At 48.4% G+C, this 18,914-nt stretch overlaps 1 protein-coding gene across 2 annotated transcripts in view; it reads right to left on the reverse strand.

Moving 5' to 3' along the window:
* The window catches only part of EIPR1 (EARP complex and GARP complex interacting protein 1), a 173,795-nt gene that overhangs the window by 64,339 nt on the left and 90,542 nt on the right, over nt 1-18,914 (reverse strand). For both annotated transcript variants that reach the window (XM_017860314.1, XM_017860315.1), the window contains one exon: nt 6,491-6,647. In XM_017860314.1, coding sequence (XP_017715803.1) covers nt 6,491-6,647 — 157 coding nt within the window. The remainder of the gene's footprint in view (nt 1-6,490; nt 6,648-18,914) is intronic.

The following is an 18,914-nucleotide window of genomic DNA, read 5'->3' on the forward strand; positions in this document are numbered from 1 at the left end:
ACACTGCTCCCTGCATCTAGCTCCAGTTCCACCCAGGCGGCCAGCGGTCTGCTGAACTGACTTCATCCCCCCCAGGCGGCCAGCGGTCTGCTGAACTGACTTCATCCCCACCAGGCGGCCAGCGGTCTGCTGAACTGACTTCATTCACAGAGGGAACTCATCTGATGATTTCCAAAGTCCGTTTCAGCCAGAAGACTGCAGCCGTGCCCTCTGTAAGTTCCTACTCCTGAGGCAGGCTGCCTTGGCTGGAATAGCAGGGGCATCAGCCACTGTGAGACTAAAGGGAGGGTGGGAAGAGGGTCTGTAACTTATTTTGATTCATTAAAACAAAGTTATGTGGCACTGAGCAAGAGTCAATAAATGTAGACTCTATGTCTAATAAACAAATAAATAAGTGTCCTCCATATCTAATAAATGTAGAACTGGAAAGAATCAGAGGCCCCACAACCACCCCACTCCACACACAAGGGAACAAGGCCTCAACAGAAATGACTTGCCCAAAGTTAGAACACTACAAATAACTACCTGCAAATCTGAAATGAGAACCTCCACCCTAGGTCTACTACCTTGACGTCCACCATCTCTCCCACAGTCACTACAGCTGAAGAAGCAGCAAACCAGAGGTAGAGAGGGGAAAGCAGGTTAGAAAAGAAAGGCATTTTGTTATTTTCAAAATGTGTAATTCCCATAAACAGCATACTTTATTGACGTTTATCAACCAAAAGGACCAGCTAGAAAAAACTGAAACATCCTCAAAGCTTACTCTCATGAAGATACATTTACATTCCTAGGAACAGAAACAATGTCTTAATCACACTGTGATGAGCACAAATGGCTCCTTCTGTTCATTGGGCAGGGAGGTGGCCCCAGTGTTTCTAGAGTTCTGGGGCGAGACCTGGCTATGAATCCTGAATACTCCCTCTGTAGGAGGCAGTCCCCACTTTACAGGATCACTATGGGAAATGCATGAGGTAACGCACGCAAAGTCCTGGCAAAGGGGCCTCGTTCATAGAATGGTTCGATACGATATGGCTGTTGCAAAGCATTCACTTTCTCACTCAAATACGCGGAGTGTCTGCCCTGTGCTGTCCTTGGTGCTAAGGACACAGCCTTGGACCTGACAAACTCAGCAGCTTCTGCAGAGGCTCAGCATCCACAGAGAAAACCACACGTGAGTGAGAACAGAGACGGGAATACTGAGCAGTGACAACGCCTATGAAGAAAGATAAAATTGGGCAAAATGGGCCGGGTGCGGTGGCTCACCCCTGTAATCCCAGCACTTTGGGAGGTAGAGGTGGGCAGATCACTTGAGGTCAGGAGTTCGAGACCAGCCTGGCCAATATGCAAAACCCCGTCTCTACTACAAATACAAAATTAGCCAGGCGTGGTGGCTGGCACCTGTAATCCCAGCTACTGAGGAGGCTGAGGCAGAAGAATTGCCTGAACCCGGGAGACAGAGGTTGCAGTGAGCTGAAATCACGCCACTGCCCTCCAGCCTGGGCAACAGAGGGAGACTCTGTCACAAAAAAAAAGAAAAAAAAAGGGCAAAATAGCAAGAAATCACGGGGTAGGGGTGGAGCGTGGTGACTTGAGAGGGAGGTAAACAGGCGAGGCTGAGACAGGAGCGTCTAAGTGGTGCTGGTGGCGGGGCAGCTCCTCTCAGCCCAGCTCAGGGCCTCCATTCCTGCCAGGCAGAGCTGCAGAGCACCAGGGCTGGCGGGGACCTCGGGGGGGCCCTTAAAGGAATCCTGACACTGCCTTGTTTTAGGATCTTCCTTAGCAAATATGGTAAGGGACACAACCAAAATAAAAGTTCTAAGAACCCCATCCATCTGAATGGACTTCCTCCCGAGTCAGGGCTCTTTTAAAATTTAACCTGAAAGACTGTTTCAGGACAGGATGGGAAGTCGGTATCAGACGTGCCTCATTCTGCCTCTCTGGCATCAACATCGACACAGGCTTTAAGTCTGACAGGAAACATTTTACAGCCTGTTCTCTCTGAAGCTGCTACCCGAGAGTTTCCTCTGCAAATAAGAACTTGGGTCTCCGGTCCTTTATCTTAACCCAGACATACCTTTCAGTTGATCTCAGGTCTTTAGACAAATTCAACCAATTGTTAACCAGAAAATGTTTACATTTACCTACAGTCTGGAAGCCTCCCGCTTTGCGTTGTCCCCGCTTTCTGGACCAAACCAATGTATTTCTTAAATCTATTTGATTCATGTCTCATGCCTCCCTAAAATGTAGAAAGCCAAACTTCACCCCAACCACCTTGGGCACATGTTCTCAGGACCCCTGAGGGCTGGGTCACGGGCCACACTCATAGTCGGCTCAGAATTAATCTCTTCAAATATTTTACAGAGTTGGACTCTTGGTAGACCCCATGTAGAGGCCCTGCCACATAACCATCAGCTGAGCAACGCCATCTCCGCTTCAGGGATGAAGGTTTGAGCTAGAGAAATGAGCGACTTCCTCATGACCCTACTGCCCTCAAGGAGCAGGTGAGGATGAGAAACCGGGCTCAGTACTTCCCGGCCAGTCTCTGTCTGCTTCCATGGGCTGCCTGGCTCTGAAGCACGTCTGATTAGAGTTCAGGGCGGCACGCCAGGTCACCAGACTCTATAAGTTCCTTATTTAGCCTTCACTGTTCCCACTAGCAGGAGCTAAGGGCAACTGGAGGGGTGCTCTGTTCAGCCTCTGCTTGTTGGAGGGCTGAAAACAGACACAGAAGAGGTGACCGAAATTAGGACGTCGGGTTGCTCCAGACAGGCAAAAGCTGAAATGGCCAGGAGGACAGGAGCCCCTAGCACCATTCCCTGGGGTGTGGGGCACGCCTCTAGTTTGTAGGGCACACCCATGGTGGCCGTGACAGTGGCTGGAGCGGTAGCAAATGAGTGTGGGGAACCGTGTGGTATTCTCGGGCACTCCCTGGTGGCCAGAAGCTTTGTGCAGTAAACATTTCCTGGAGCTGTTCTTGCTGCCAATTATGTGCCAAAAGAGGCAAACAAATCTACCACCAAGCACCTGGAGTCTGACCCCAAAGGGCGGCCTTCACCTGTGCTGTATTCACCAGGCCGACGTTCCCCAAAATCAAATTCCCTGTCTAATCACAACACTTTCGCACCATGGAAGACACTTAAAAGAACACGCATGATGACACCAAATGCTGGGGAGGATGCAGAAAGGAGGGCCCTCATGCTCTGTCATGGCTCACACGTGCAGCAGCTCCATACAAAACTAACTGAGCCAAGAGAAATAAAACCTCCTGTTCATGCAAAACCTGTTCTTTAATATTTACTACAACTGTAGTCATAATCGCCAAAACAAGGAAAATCCAGATGAGCTTCAATAGGTCAGTGCTTAACAAACCATGGCGCATCATGCCATGGAATATCCCACAGCAGCAAAGAGGAACCGGCCACTGACCGGCACACGTGGCGGCTGGAACCCAAACTTGAAAATGAAGCAGCAACTCAACCTCCAGGGAATCAAGCTAAGTGAAGAACATCAGTTATCAAAGGTTACACTGCGTGATTCCATTTATAGAACCTTCTCCAAATAACAATACAGAGATAGAGTACAGATTCGGGGTGGCCAGGGGCTAAGACCTCGGAGGGGAAAGGGAGGTGGCTGTGGCTATAAATATAAGGTAGCACAAAGGACCTAGGGTTGGAGTTGTTCTGTGCCTTGACTCTGGTGGTGGCTACACAAACTCACACACACAATAAATGGCATAGAAGCCAATGTTCACACACAAACGCATATAAACAGGTGGAATCTGTGTAAGTGCAGTGGGCTGTATCAATGCCAGTTTCCTGTCTGTGATACTGTACCATAGGTATGCAATGTTACTCTTGGGGAAAACTGGCTGAAGGATACATGGGATCTCTCTGTTATTCCTACAACTGCACGTGAATTTACAACCTCAAAATAAAAGCTTAAGAGAAAAAAGAATATGCAATAATATATTGGATAACAAAACAGAATTCAAGAAATACTTTGAACAATAGAGGCAAAATCAGAGTAAATGGCATTCCAAGGTAGATCCGAAGACAGTTGGATTTGCCTGTTTAATATCAACAATTTCTTTTTTTTTTTTTTTTTTTTTTTTTTGAGACGGAGTCTCACTCTCTCACCCAGGCTGGAGTGCAGTAGCGTGATCTCAGCTCACTGCAACCTCCGCCTCCCAGATTCAAGTGATTCTCCTGCCTCAGCCGCCCAAGTAGCTGGGACTACAGGCACATGCCACCACATCTGGCTAATTTTTGTATATTTAGCAGAGATGAGGTTTCGCCATGTTGGCCAGGCTGGTCTCGAACTCCTGACCTCAGGTGATCCACCCACCTCGGCCTCCCAAAGTGCTGGGATTACAGGTGTGAGCCACTGCACCCGGCCTTCAACAACTATGTTCATAAGTGTATGTACATACAATGCAATTTAACATTACAATCTAATAATTGGTTCCCCACGACACCCACACATGTGGCCTGTCTTTGCATACAGTGTATGTGATAGTGTCTGCACAAGGTGGGAAGTTGAGAAGTAGTCTGACAGCTCCTTGTCCCCAGGGAGGGCCAAGGCCAACGTCCCTTTTCTGAGTTCACCTGTCTCTGCACATCCCAGCAGGACTGTCATCCTCTACACATGCGAACCTCCCTAACATGACCACTGACCTGCACAGAGTCTCACTCATCTGCTCCCTGGTGCCAGTGTCCCCTGCAACGTGTACACACATTAACACATACACACATGTGCTCATGTGTGCACCACACAGATGTGCACAAATGTCTATTTGCTGGGGATGTGGCCATGATTTGAAATGTGGAACTCGTAACAGTGCTGTGTTGTTTGCACAGAGATCCTGCATTTGGGCAGCGACAGCACAGAGGCAATCAGTCCTGGGGACTTTGGGACTCTTCCTCTGCCTCCCCTTACTGTGCAAGACTGGCTGTGATTTTCATACTCAGAGCATCTCCGCAAGAAGAAATATCCACTGGTAGAAGCCCCAGCAAGTATAAAAATAACTCCACCAGCCGGGCGCGGTGGCTCACGCCTGTCATCCCAGCACTTCGGGAGGCGGAGGCGGGCGGATCACGAGGTCAGAAGATCAAGACCATCCTGGCTAACATGGTAAAACCCCGTCTCTACTAAAAATACAAAAAATTATCCGGGCGTGGTGGTGGGCGCCTGTAGTCCCAGCTACTCGGGAGGCTGAGGCAGGAGAATGGCATGAACCCGGGAGGCGGAGCTTGCAGTGAGCTGAGATCGCACCACTGCACTCCAGCCTGGGAGACAGAGCGAGACTCTGTCTCAAAAAATAATAATAATAATAATAATAATAATTCCACCACAAACTGATACACAGAGAGCATCCGGAGCCACAGACGGCCTGACCGCAGCACTGCCCTCCTCCACACCTGACGAAGGAAACCTGAGCCGGTCCTCGGTCCCCGTTCCAAACACCCTCTCATAAGTGAATCCCTCTTCAGTTCCTCTAATAACGATTAATGCCTGCTCCCTCTGGGGCCACAGCGTACAGTGCGTAATGATTTCGGGTACATCATGGCCAGTCCCACCCACAGTTAGCTGTGTACACGCTGGGTCTCCCCATGGAGATCATGACTCTTGGAGGCTGGGTCCTCTAACTTGTCACCCTGGTGTCCCTGGAGCCTGGCAGGGTTTGTGTAGCAGGTGTTTAATAAGTATTTGTTGTATTAAATTGATTTAATTGGTAGAACTGACTAGACAGAAGTCACTGTACAAACGATGGGTCTCTTGCAGACACATGCACATGTGCACGTGTTACTGCATTAAGTGAGATGATCACTATCGTTATTGTCAACACTCATAACAACATTATGCCCCCGCAATCTCCTTTAGAAAATGCGGCTTCCTAATTGTTACCAAGGCCTCAAGAGAGCAGCTCTGACTGCCGTGGAGAGGTCCCTGGGAACCACCGGTGGGTGGACACAGCCAGGCCTCCAACCATGAAGCAGCGACTGGCCAGGGAGCCACGTGAATGACAGGCCACAGGCCGTACAGGGGCGGGCTCGGGCACGCAGCCCCATATGCACACTGCGCATTCATGCTTTGTCCACAGGAGGAAGGGATTATAGGCTGCAACCTGAAGTGGTAAATAATTTACGTGCGAGTGTGATTCAACGCACACTGACCAAGCTGAAAAGCCACACAGCACTCGAGGGCAGTGCGGCGCCTGACCCTTTACCCTCTGGCAGGTCCCCGTGGACAACACTCCTCTGAGATGAAGAGGAGAAAGAGGGGATGCAGGCGCGCTTGCTACATTTCTGTCAATGTGGCTAATCTAGAAAACACAGGGACTAAAATTAAAAATCAAATTCTAGCAGTTTTTTAAAAGAAAGGAGTGTTTTTGACGTGTGGATGGTGGCTCCTGCAAAGGAATCTGCACAAGCTCCTGCACCTGGCCAACCTGCAGGCTCGTTCTGGGCACATGAAATATGCAAAATCCTACCAGGCCATGTTGCCATGGGCTGTGTTGTCAAGGTGACAGAGCAGCTCCAGGGTCTGCGCGGTGCTGGATGAATCATCAGGGGACTCGTGGCTGCCTGATTCCAATTCCTTCGGCATCCTCCACACGGCTGCACATGTCAGGACTTTGCTGTCTGAAGCTGAGCAACAGAGCATAATGGATAATGTCAACAGAGCACGGTGTGCCCCGCATTCTGCAGACAGCACACCCACATTTACACAAATCCATAAGCAGGGCGCATCTGCTCTTTAAAATATTTACGACTGCAGGCAGCAAAGACAGAGCAGGGAGAAGCACGGCCTGAGTCGGCAGGCAGAACCCGGCACGGTTCATCATCGGCATCCTGTTCGCTCACTTTCTCTTTGTTTTAAACACCATCATGCTGTTTCAAAAGAAAATTTAATTTCCGCAAAATCGATTTCCTTCCGTTCCTCTTCAATAGTTCTTCAAAAAAGGGAGTGAAATGGGGGACTAAAGATATAATCACCACACATGCAGCTGGTGTCTAAGGTTGGCATTAAATGGGCTTTCTCCTCATAGCTGTATGAGATCACCTTAAATGACTATTAAGCACATTGAGCAATATTCCATTTGGAAATCCTGTCACTCATGTTATTCTGCCTCAGTTTACCTAAAGTGATGAGTGTCTGGGACCAGAAGGTAACGCCATTCAGAGGCATTGCAGGCTGAGGCCTGGAGTCCCAGCGTGCAACAGGCAGCAGCCCAGCCTCACCATGTCATCAATACAGCCCCTTCTCCTAGAAATGGGAGTCCCATCCTTAGGTGGGCCTGCTGGTGGCTGTTCGGTCTCCCTGAATCTTGACACTCTTTATTTTTAAGATGCTCCAGGAATCTAGAGTACTTAGCAAAGCTACTTTGTGGATAAAGAGACTCAACTTGCATTAGAAAGACTGGGGTCACTTGTTTTCAGGGAAGGTGCCAGGCTCTAGGTCTCTGACTCTCTAGAAAATTTCTCAATACAAGTTTTTTAAAAATTAGATTGAACATTGAATTCTTGAAGATAAATCCTTTCAGAATTTGCTTGCCATTTAGTTTTAAATTGAATATGTGCTAAACACCTCTCCCTTTTAAAGATGGCCTTTAATGAATAATAGTAAAATAGCAAACAGGATTCAACATTAAATCATCAACTCATATCAAGTGAAGAATATAAAAATATTACATATTGTGTTAGAACAAAAAAAATCCCATGAGTAGTACAAGAAGAAAAACAGTATGGCATTACAAAATAACAACGACCTTATGTTACAATCGAAAATGTATCACTCACTGATGATGATGCTCCTGCAATGTGAATATCAACTAATCAACCAAGAAATGCAGCAACGAACTTAATGACAAAATATCTAGCTTTGTGAATATTATTATTACCATTGTTAACCATGATCGAATGATAAGAAGTTAAAAGATTAAGATTTCAACCAGGATTTTCTGATTCCAAATTCAGTGCCCATTTTATATACCATGTTGGGTCTAAAAGAACATGCAATTGTGGCTTAAAGAAAAAAAAAATCCATCATATATTCATACAATGTTAACATTTCCAACTTTACAAAAATGGAGTGTACAGGCAGTTCTGTCTACATGAGAATTTTATGTATTTATTTATTTATGTATTTATGTATTTATTTATTTTGCTGAAATTTTCAGTTACACGGTCTTCTGTAGAGCTCATGAGATTGGCAATGGCACTCCTGGAAACACGCAAATAACCGAAGAGAAAGTTAGCAATTTGGAGTAGGAAAGAAAAAATGGAATGCCTAACCCACCAGCATACACTAACCCAACAAGGTGGAGATTATCTTAATCTTTCTAAATGGCAGAAAAATACATGTCTAATCTTACAAATGATAGAACTAATAACAGGAGCACTAAATTGTGGCTGCACTTCAAAATGAATGAAATACATAAGATGACAAAGGGAGGGTATAGTAAAAACAGCCATTCTGTGGAAGAAATGACTAATGGCGGACACTCCTCACCACATCCCCAACAAATTCCTTCTTTGGCAAATTCTTTTCAGGTGTAAACAAAGTGACTTTCCTGTAACTGCCAGCTCGCCAAACTCCATGTTGCCCTCAATAAAGCAAAAGTGGTGCATGTGAAATAAGATTTTCCACTCTCAGGTAAGCTACCTCCCTTCAAAGTCTACACCAGAGATGACGTTTAAGTGACTTGCTGGACAGCGAAGTTTCCACGTAACCAGTTCATCTAGCGCTAGTCACCTCTCTCCCCAGAGTCCATCAGCTTCATAGAGTAGAGAAGGCAATGGAGGAACCTCCCAGAAAATATCTTTAAGAGAATCTACACTCACTTCAACTTTCACTCTGAAATCTTTCATTCTGAGAACTTTCATTCTGAAACCTTTCTAATGTTGTAACAAAGAGGGGTTTTGTTTCTATTTTCTTTTAAAACATAAACCCACAAGGATAAGAAGAGCAATGAAGTTTTGGAAGCTGGAAAGAAACAGACCCTTAGAAAGATGGTCACTTGATTTACTACAAAAATAACACTCAGAGTGGAGAAAGGATGGTCTTTTCAATAAATGATGCTGGATCAATTGTATATCCATAGGAAAGAAAACAAACTTGTATCCTACCTCATCACATACTCAAAAACCAATTCCAGATAGACTGATGATAAAGATGTAAAGATAAAATAATACAAATCTTTTCTAGAATACATAGAATATCTTCTCAACCTTGGAACAAGCAAAGATTTCTTAAATGGCAGGGGAAAAAAAGCTGGATCATACAGAAAAAGACAATAACATAGAATCTATTAAAATTAAGGACTTCTATTCACCAAAAGACCCTATTAATTGGACTTCATCAACATTTATAAATTCTTTAAAATCAAAATTAAAAACTCTGCTGTTAGAAAGACACTATTAAAGAAATGAAGCACTGGCCAGGCGTGGTGGCTCACGCCTGTAATCCCAGCACTTTGGGAGGCCAAGGTAGGCAGATCATGAGGTCAGGAGATTGAGAGCAGCCTGGCCAACATAGTGAAACCCCGTCTCTACCAAAAACACAAAAATTAGCTGGACATGGTGGTGGGCACCTATAATCCCAGCTACTCGGGAGGCTGAGGCAAGAGAATTGCTTGAATCTGGGAGGTGGAGGTTGCAGTGAGCCGAGATCGTGCCACTGCACTACAGCCTGGACAACAGAGCGAGACTCCATCAAAAACAAAAACCAAAACCAAAACCAAAAAAAAAAAAAAAAAAAAGAAGGAAGGAAGGAAGACAGACCGGGGGGGAAGATATTCATAATATATACATCTGACAAAGGGCCTGTATCCAGAATATATATAAAGAGCTCCTACAGCTTAATAATGAAACAATCCTTAGTTTTTTTTAATGTACCTAACACCAAATCAGACACTTCACAAAAGAAAACATATGAGTGTTCAACAAGCACTAGAAAAGATGCTCAGCAAGATTAATAATTGGAAGAAGGCAAAGTAAAACCAAATGAGATTCACCACACATCTTACTAGAATGGTGAATTTTCATTTAAAAAAGACCAACAGTAGCAAGTATTGGCAAAGATGTACAGTAACTGGATCTCTCACAGATTGTGAAAAAGAGTGTAAAACAGTACACACATTTTGGAAAACACTTCTGTAGTTGAACATTCACTTACCAGATGACCCAATAATTCCACTCCTAGAAGAAGCTGTCACAAAGCTTGGCTTGTTAATAATAAGCCTTGTGGCTGCTTTCTGACTTGGGCAGTGAAACCCAGCCCCAAGTAATTGTGGTCGGGTGACAGGATGTAACTGCCAGAAGTCAGGGGGTAGCGATTATCATAATGACCAACGAGACCAGAGTGCCGGCCAAGGAAGCTCAACTGGCAGAGGGCTGTGGAGACAGTTAATAGAGATGGTATTCCTAGGGGCGAAACAGACAGGCATGCAAGGAGAGTACTGCTTGCCTGACACATGCACACATGCATGCAAACATACATAGCACACATACATATTAAAAAGAAAACAAGAATGAGCGGAAGGCTGACGGAAGTCACCCCACTCACAGTCAAGATCCCTTACCCAGCTCCAGATTTGAGCCAGCTTCAGAGCTGGAACTCACTGACTATAAAGATGGTCTGATTCCCCACGAGTTAGGAACCTGCAACCCTAGGGCAGGTGTACACTGCAATGATTACCCCAGTCTGTACCCAAAGGGACCCACTGCCATTTCCTGAATGCCATTCCCTGGGCAAAGGGTAATCCCCACACATTTCCAGGTCTGCTGAACACAAAGACACGCACAGAGGCCCAGAAACCCTAAGTGTCCCACTGTCCTCCGGCCCGAGTGGGGCATGGGGACCCCGGGTAATAAGTAAAGTCCTAGGCAAAGCCTGGCTTACCGCAGATCCTTTGGGTCTGTGGATACACCCAGTGGGCAATTCCAGGGTCTGTTAAGGTCAAATAGGATTGACATACTGGGCAGTTTGTGAAATGTCCATATTGGGTCTGTGGCCTGTGGAGTTAATGGGAAGGTCACATACAAGCCTCTGAAACTGCGCTCCCCATCCCATCAAAGAGTGGTAGAGATCTGTGCCTACTTTAAGGATCGAGGATACGAAGTGGGTGTGGCTTTGCAGAATTCACCATTGGCTTTTGCAGAAAGCCAATGGGCCCTCGAGAATGACTGTGGACGACTCTAAGCTCAGCAAAGCAGGAGTCTGCTCAGATCCACAGTGCCAGCCATGGAGTCTTGTTAGAGCAGATTCCCAGGCCCTCAGACACACAATGTGTGCACACGGACCACCAAATACATCCTGTCCTATCCCAATGAAGAAAGAAGATGAGAAAACCATCTACAATCACAAGCAAAGGAAAACAGTATACACTCTTGCCACAGAGCTGTGCTGGTCTCCCATTTTCTACCATAATATAGTTCAAAGAGGTCTGGGCAGCCCACAGAACATCACACGGACCCACTGAATTCATGACATCAAGGTGACGAGGTAGGAGGAGCATGCAGAAGACCTTGGCAAGACGGCAGGAGACACAAGCTATGGTGATTCCAGGACCTGTTACTTCTGCTGAGGACACCAGGACTTCCCCTCCAGAGCAAAAGCAGAAATGACGCTGCAATGCCTGGCAGGCCTCTTCATTCTAGAGGTGACACATTACACACCTAGGAAGGCTGGGCCAGCCCAGATGCTGGGGTAGCATGTAAAGCTGCCAGCTTAGGTCAAGAGGGCACTGCAGCAAGATAAGGCTGGCGAGAGGCAGCCCCGCCTCTGGGGACGCCTAGTAGACCTGCTGGTGTGGAAGCTGTCGGTGGTAGAAAGCATGTTGTCAGTGATAGAAAGCATGCAGTGTGGAGAGCCCGGGTGGAGTCACCATGTGATCCTGGGGTTCTGGAGCAAGCCATGCCATCTGTAGCACAGAACCACATCTTTGATAAACAGCTCTGACCATGCTTCTGGGTCCTGATAACGGAGCTCCTGACCATGGGGCACCAAGTGCCACGTGTCACTCATGAGAAGAGCTCAGTCATACCCACGAGGTCACAGGGTTGGGCAGGGCCAGCAGTGATTTACTACAAAGTAGAGACGGCCCACACAGGACAGAGTCAGGCAGGACCAGAGGGCACCAGAAAACTGCATGGTAGGTGCCCAAACCATACATGACCTCCCAGCCCTGGACCCTCCCTGCACTCATGCCTGTGGCCATGTGGGAGTCCTGTACTTTTAGCTGAAGAAGAAGAAGAGACCTGAGCTGCTTTACAGATCAATGAGTTCAGGAGAGGGCATAAGCCAAACATGGGCAGGTGCTGTCAGATGGCTACACTCAGGAGAGGGCTGGAAGAGCATAGAGGGAAAGGTGATTGTGAAGAAAGGCGATCATGAGGTAGGGATCCCAGCACTGCTCTGGCCATCCCCGCAGCGGGCAAAAAGTGGCCCGTGCTCAAGGGCATGGCCAACTGCCTGGTGACTGGTTAGAAGCCTGGAAGGAAAAAGACTGAGAAACTGCAGACTCATGGTGTTGCATGCGGCAAGGTGATGCCTAGAGCCCCTTCCATCCTGAGAACGGGAAGGGGTTCATCCAATACTTATCCCAAGTATGAGTTTGCCTTTCTTGGCTGCAAAAACAAAGCTAGCACCCTGATGCCCTGACCAGACACCACCCCGCAACGGCCCCACCACCACAAACAGCACATAATCAGAGAAGCCACAGAACCGCACTATGCAACAAGCAGGAGTGGGCCCAGGATCTCCTATCCACGTCACATCACACCACCCAGGTGTGCCGGGTTCATGCAGCAAGAGCATGTAGCACAGCGTGGCCAGCGCCTTCCCCAGGAAGCAGCACGGTGCCGCCAGTGCCTTCCCCAGGAAGCAGCACAGTGCTGGACCCAGTTCCTCTGTCAGTTTCCTTGCTCCGATAATAGCACACAGAGGCATGGAACCCAGTATTTCCAGATGGCTCTGTGTCCCAACAAATGATGCTGCAGCACCATGAACTTTTTTATTATTTGACAAATTTAAAAATGCATATATTTATAGTATACAACATAATGTTCTGATATGTGTATACACTGTAGAATGGCTAAGTCAAGCCAATTCATATTTGCATTACCTTATATACTTATTTTTTGTTGTGAAGACACTTGAAATCTACTCCCTTAACAATTTTCAAGTATATGATACATTGCTAATAACTTCAGTTACCATGATACATTGTTACTAACTGTAGTCACCAAGACATCCAATATCTAGAACTAATTTCTCCACCTAACTGAAACTTTGTATCCTTTCACCAACATCTCCCTTTTCCCCATCTGCCCTCCTGCCAGCCTCTGGTCTCACTTTCTACACTGCTTCTGTGACTTCAGTATTTTTAGATTCTGCTTATCAGTGAGATTGCATGGTGTCTGACTCTGTGCTGGGCTTATTTCACTGAAGACCTCTAGGTTCATCCGTATTGCTGCAAATGGCAGGATTTCCTTCCTTCTTAGGGCTGAGCAGTGCTCCATTTGTACCACGTGTCTTTATCCGTTCATCCGGCTCATTAGCCTTGATGCATACCCAGGCTGCTTCCATATTGTAACGAATGTCCTAATCATCTTCAGCTTGCCATGCTCCAGAAGAACTGGATAAACAAAGGCTTTCCTGTGTCCGGCAAATAAGGAAGCTCCCAGAACTGCTAGGGAAGTGTCAAAGGCAGGGGCCAGAGGAGGCTTCCTTGGGGCAGGACAGATCAAAAAAGGGAATTGCAGTGGGTGGAAGCATCAACTGTGTTAGCCACGTGCCAGTTCATGTGACACACGAAGACAACCTCACCCCGTTCCTTTGCAAAACACTACGGAACCAATGCACTTTTCTTCTCTTTTTTTTTTTTTGAGATGGAGTCTCACTCTGTCACCCAGGCTGGAGCGCAGTGCCGCCATCTCGGCTCACTGCAACCTCCGTCTCCTGGGTTCAAGCGATCCTCCTGCCTCAGCCTCCTGAGTAGCTGGGATTACAGGTGTCACCACCATGCCTGGCTAATTTTTGTATTTTTAGTAGAGACGGGGTTTCACCATGTTGGTCAGGCTGGTCTCGAACTCCTGACCTCGTAATCCACCGCCTCGGCCTCCCAAAGTGCTGGGATTACAGGCTTGAGCCACCGTACCTGGCCTCAATGCATTTTTCTAAAAATTGGTAAATAAAAGGAAAATAAAATTAATGAAATTTCCAGTGTATGAAAAATTTACTTAGATTTCCAAAAGATTATAAAATTGCCCTTCTAGAATTTAGTCTGAAAATCTGGTGGATACAAGATGAGTTCAAAGTCCCTTAGTGTATGTGAAGACCAGAAATCACCCCGAGGAAGATTAGAGAACATTAGAGGTGTGTGCAGGCAGGAGGTGCCTCTGGTATTGCCACCCAAAGAAATGAACAGAGCTGCACACGTTGCTGAATAAGGAGTGTGCTTGGGGTTCAGGAAATATGGTAGGCATTCGTACCTCCAGAAACTCTCCATATCCTCAGAGGCAGATGAAATGGAAGGTAAACAGCACTAAGGAAGAAGCACCCACGGAGACACACTCATCGGCTCTGAAACTCTGAGGATTTCTGTAGCTGTTTGGATCCCAAAAGAGTGTTCAACACACACCCAGCAGCTATCAAAGAAACTAAGGAGCTTTTAAGAAGGAAAACCTGATCCTTAGAAGGAAAATGCTGTTAATAAGCAGGGAGGCATTTAATCTTTTATCTATGTTTTTCACACACTCCCGAACTGGGGTCCTGAAAATGTAACTTCCTGTGCTGAATTAATATCACAATGACTAGGAGCCAGCAGAGGGCAGGGCTTAAGGCTGCCACATAAAACCAGGCCTATGGCACAAACCACAGCAGCACTGCCCACAGACACCACGTCTGTGCCGACAGAAGTCAGAGAACCACAGGATACCTGGGCTGGAAGGGAACTCCGATATCATGCTGAATGAACACAGCCCCCTCATTTCACAAATGAGGAAACTGAGGCCCAGTGAAGCCACTGACTTTTCCAAGTTCAAACAGCTCATTAGCACTGATGTCCAGAATGAATGGAGCCTCCTGACTCCCATAACAGCCCCCTGCTTTGAAAGAGAAAATTCCAAGTTGTGTCTTTAAAGCCAATTTGATGCCACTACCTACTTTTTACATGTTAACACAAAAGCTAAAGACCCTTAAAGAGATAAAGAGATAATCAGGGCAAAATGAAGGGAGGCAGGCATATTCGTGACCGCCTGTGCTGCCTGCTGGAAGGGATTACCAGGCAAAAGGCTTACAGGAATTCAAAGGAGATTAGAGCCTTTGTGAGCATGAATAGTAGCTCCAGTCAGCCTGGCTAAAGGGTGAACAATGCCCTGCCTGGGGGACATAATCTGATCCCCAGCTGGAGGAGGAGGAGGCTTCCACGGCTGCATAAGCAGTACATTAAGATGGGGCTATTTTTAGAGCCTGCAGCCATCTCTGAGTCTGGCAGGAGCTGAGCAGGATGGATGAGGACAAACAACAGCCTCACTGGGTGCTCACCTGATGCAGGTATGCCTCGGGATGCACGACAGGATGCCTGAAGATCTGGGCCTAAAAAATACCTTTCTCGATGGCCTTTTAAATGCCTTAGGGATGGCACCATGTACAGATTGCAGCGCCTGAGTGTGCAGGGGCAGAGACTGACTGCAGAAGGCGGCAAGGCTGATGAGCAAGACAAGGATGACACCAGGTCTCTTATCCTCCAGGCATTCATGAGGGGCACCCGCGCCTCTGACAAGCTCTGCTGGCCAGGAGGCAGCAGGAGGTGGTGCCAGCATCACAACAGGCTGCTGCCCCAACAGGAAGAGGGTGCTGAGAAGTGGGGGTGTCAGGGGCTCGCCGGCCGTGAGCTCCAGAGATCCAGTGGGCGCAGGCATGAGATGCCAATCAGAGCAGTCTAGACCAGATGGAGCTGCAGCAGAGGCCAAGAGAGAAAAAGACAGGCAGGCTGCTCAGCCCCAACTCCACATGCCAGAAAGGCTCAGGGCAGAGACAGAAAGCTGGCCTGATGACCACAGTGCAGAGGCGCGGCCTCTCTCAGCTCTTCACCTAAGCCAGCTCACAGGCCTATGGCCCCTCGGTTTAGGGGAACCCAGGTCCCCTTGGGGAAGGACCCATGGCTATTTTATAGGAGAGTGACCATGGAGAGAGGGAACTACCCCCAGACCCTGAATCAATGCCAGTTCTGCTGGACCCAACACATCACAGGGTCTACGGCCAAGCAGAGACCCGGAGGCTGTGGCCCAAGTCCACCTCAGAGAACCCAGTGGGGTCAGTGTATCCAACCTGTGGTTATTTCTCCAATCCCTGCATGTGCATTGGAATAGACAGACCTGGCATTGGCAGGACGACGACACAGCACCCACTCCATGGCTACAGAGCCAGTGATGACAGGAAGGACCAGAGGGACGCCCCGGGACATCCCCTCACCTATGAAAATAGTCAACCAAAAGCAACACTGCAGCATTGGTGGGATGGAGAGTTAGAACCACCATGGAGGTTGGGAAAGATGCTGGGTGCTGCCGTTGACCAAACCCCACTAAACCCAGCTGTTTGGCCTGCATAGCGGCAGAGGGTTCTTGGAGAATGACAGTGCACGATCATAAACTTAATCAGGTGGGCAACCCCAGTGCAGCCATTTCAGATATGCTGCTGTCACAGAGCATGTCTACACAAGAATGCAGGCCCTGGCTTCTGATGTAAAGATTGATCTAGCAATTCGGTCTACACCACCAATCTGAAGGGCCACCAGAAGCCATTCGCTGTCACCTGGCAAGGCCAGCAGTACCTGATCACGTCCTGCTGCAGACCTACATCAAGACTCAGGCCTGGGGCCAACATGCTGTACCCATCAGGCACATCTGGCCTGCACCCCATGAGCTAAGAGTGGTTCCGCATTTTTAAAGAGACATCAAAGGACACAGAGAAGACTATAAGACACAGACCGAATGGCCTACAAAGCCTAAAATATTTACTCTCTGGCCCTTTAAGGAAGAAATCGGCTGGCTCCATCCACCCGTGCCAATGACCCACTTGCTGCCTCAGGTGCTGAAGGCGCCCTGCAGACCGTGCCCTGTGTAGCACACAGACTGTTCGGCTGCTCTCCTTGGAGATGAGCCCCTGTTCTCAGCCAAAGGCCCTGGAGGGAGACTGCAGGAGGCAGGGCCTTCCACGCCATAGTCCTGGAGTGGTTGTGAGTGTGTGCAGGGAAGCGTGGCCCCAACACTGGGCCCTTGGTCCTTCTGTGACCCTGTCACCTCAGCCTGGTGATAACCTTTCCACGAGCCTCTCAATCCAGAGACTGGCACCCCAAGACTTCCTGCCCACACCAGCTCCGGAAGGCCTGGAGCCCATGCCAGCGTCCTGGTTCCCTCTGAAGGCACCTGTGGGGCCTATGTGTACCCTGCCTATAGCCCAGAGGGTTCCTGCACCCTCTGTACTCGCGGGGCACAGCATGCTGTCAGCTGTGACTGCCTACTCCCCACCTGCAACCCAGAGGGCAGCCTCCTGCCAATCCAGCGACTGTGGACCAGCTCCAGCCTGGCCAAAGCAGCCACCTCTGCTGCACAGTGGGCTGAGGTCTGCGCCCCGCCAAGATCTTCCTTCCTGAGCTGTTCTTGCTCAGTCCAGGGTGACCTGAGGGAGTTTCTTAATATCTGACGCCTGTGACTCTTCTACCACACTTAGCGCTTCTTTACACTGAACTTCCCTGCTTAACCTGCTGTTTCCACTTCCTGCCCAGACCAATACAGCCTGACCTCATCCACAAAGACCTCAATCACAGGGACAGAAAGCACACTGAGGACAGCACGCGCTTGGGGCCTGTCGACCAGGAAGCATCGGGCACCTCAGATGCCTGAACAACACAGGTGCACAGAGGTGGGAAGTAAGCCGGCTCCCCTTGGCTTAGGGAGGTCTCAAGGTCTGGTGATATGGAGCAGGTGGGGGCATCTTCACCACCATGAGGCCGACTTTGGTGGGGCTTTTTGAACCTGGGAGGTAACATACGACATAAAGCCTACCTATGTCATACGGCGGGCTGTGAAGACCTGCATGGCCACTGGCTCCCAGTGTCGGGGTGAACAAGCATGCTGTGTGGGGCCTCTGGGGGGCCCATGGGAGAATCACAGGCCAGCTAGTGAGGTGTGGGAGGCAAACAGTGTCCCTTCCGCATGTAACTTCTCTCCTGTCCGGACACAGCTCCTGGCTTCCCTACCCACTCCATCATGTGGGCATGCACTGAGCACTGCACACCACAAAACGCATGTGGTCTGATCATCAAGCTCTAAGCGCAGGCAGAAGCAGCAGTCATACTCAATCATCACACTCAATCATCGCACTCAGTCACTGCGTGGAAATCTCACTTCTTCCAAACAAAATTGTGTTCAAGCAGGTCCTGAGGCACAGGCAGGTGGCATAACTAGGGGCAGCAGCTCCCCCTGCCTTGGCGCCACTGCATTGCCTCTGTTCTCCTGGGAAGCTCCCAAGCACCGCGAATGAAGAGGAGCATCAGCCCTCAGCTCGGGAGCACCGACCCTTGGCTTGCACACAGCGCTGCCTCATGAGCTGCAGCAATGGGAAGTGCTCCATGAAGAAGTGTCTCTGACAACAACTGGTAAAGAGAAATCATACCAGGAGGCAAAATTCTGAGCAGGACACTTGGCCGTCCACATTGTCCAGATGGGCAGAGATATGGGTCTGTATTGATTTAGAGGCAGTAGCCTCCATTTTGCCCTTATAACAAGGACTTGGAAAGCACAGAGCAGGGGCGAAACAAGAGGGGATGTCGGGGCTCAGGCTGAGCAGAGTGCAAGCCCATCTGTGCCCACATGGATGCTCGCCACAGGGTCTCAGTTCCAAAGAGG

This window comes from Rhinopithecus bieti, unplaced genomic scaffold, assembly GCF_001698545.2.
Source record: "Rhinopithecus bieti isolate Rb0 unplaced genomic scaffold, ASM169854v2 scaffold_51905, whole genome shotgun sequence".
Lineage (NCBI taxonomy): Eukaryota > Metazoa > Chordata > Mammalia > Primates > Cercopithecidae > Rhinopithecus > Rhinopithecus bieti.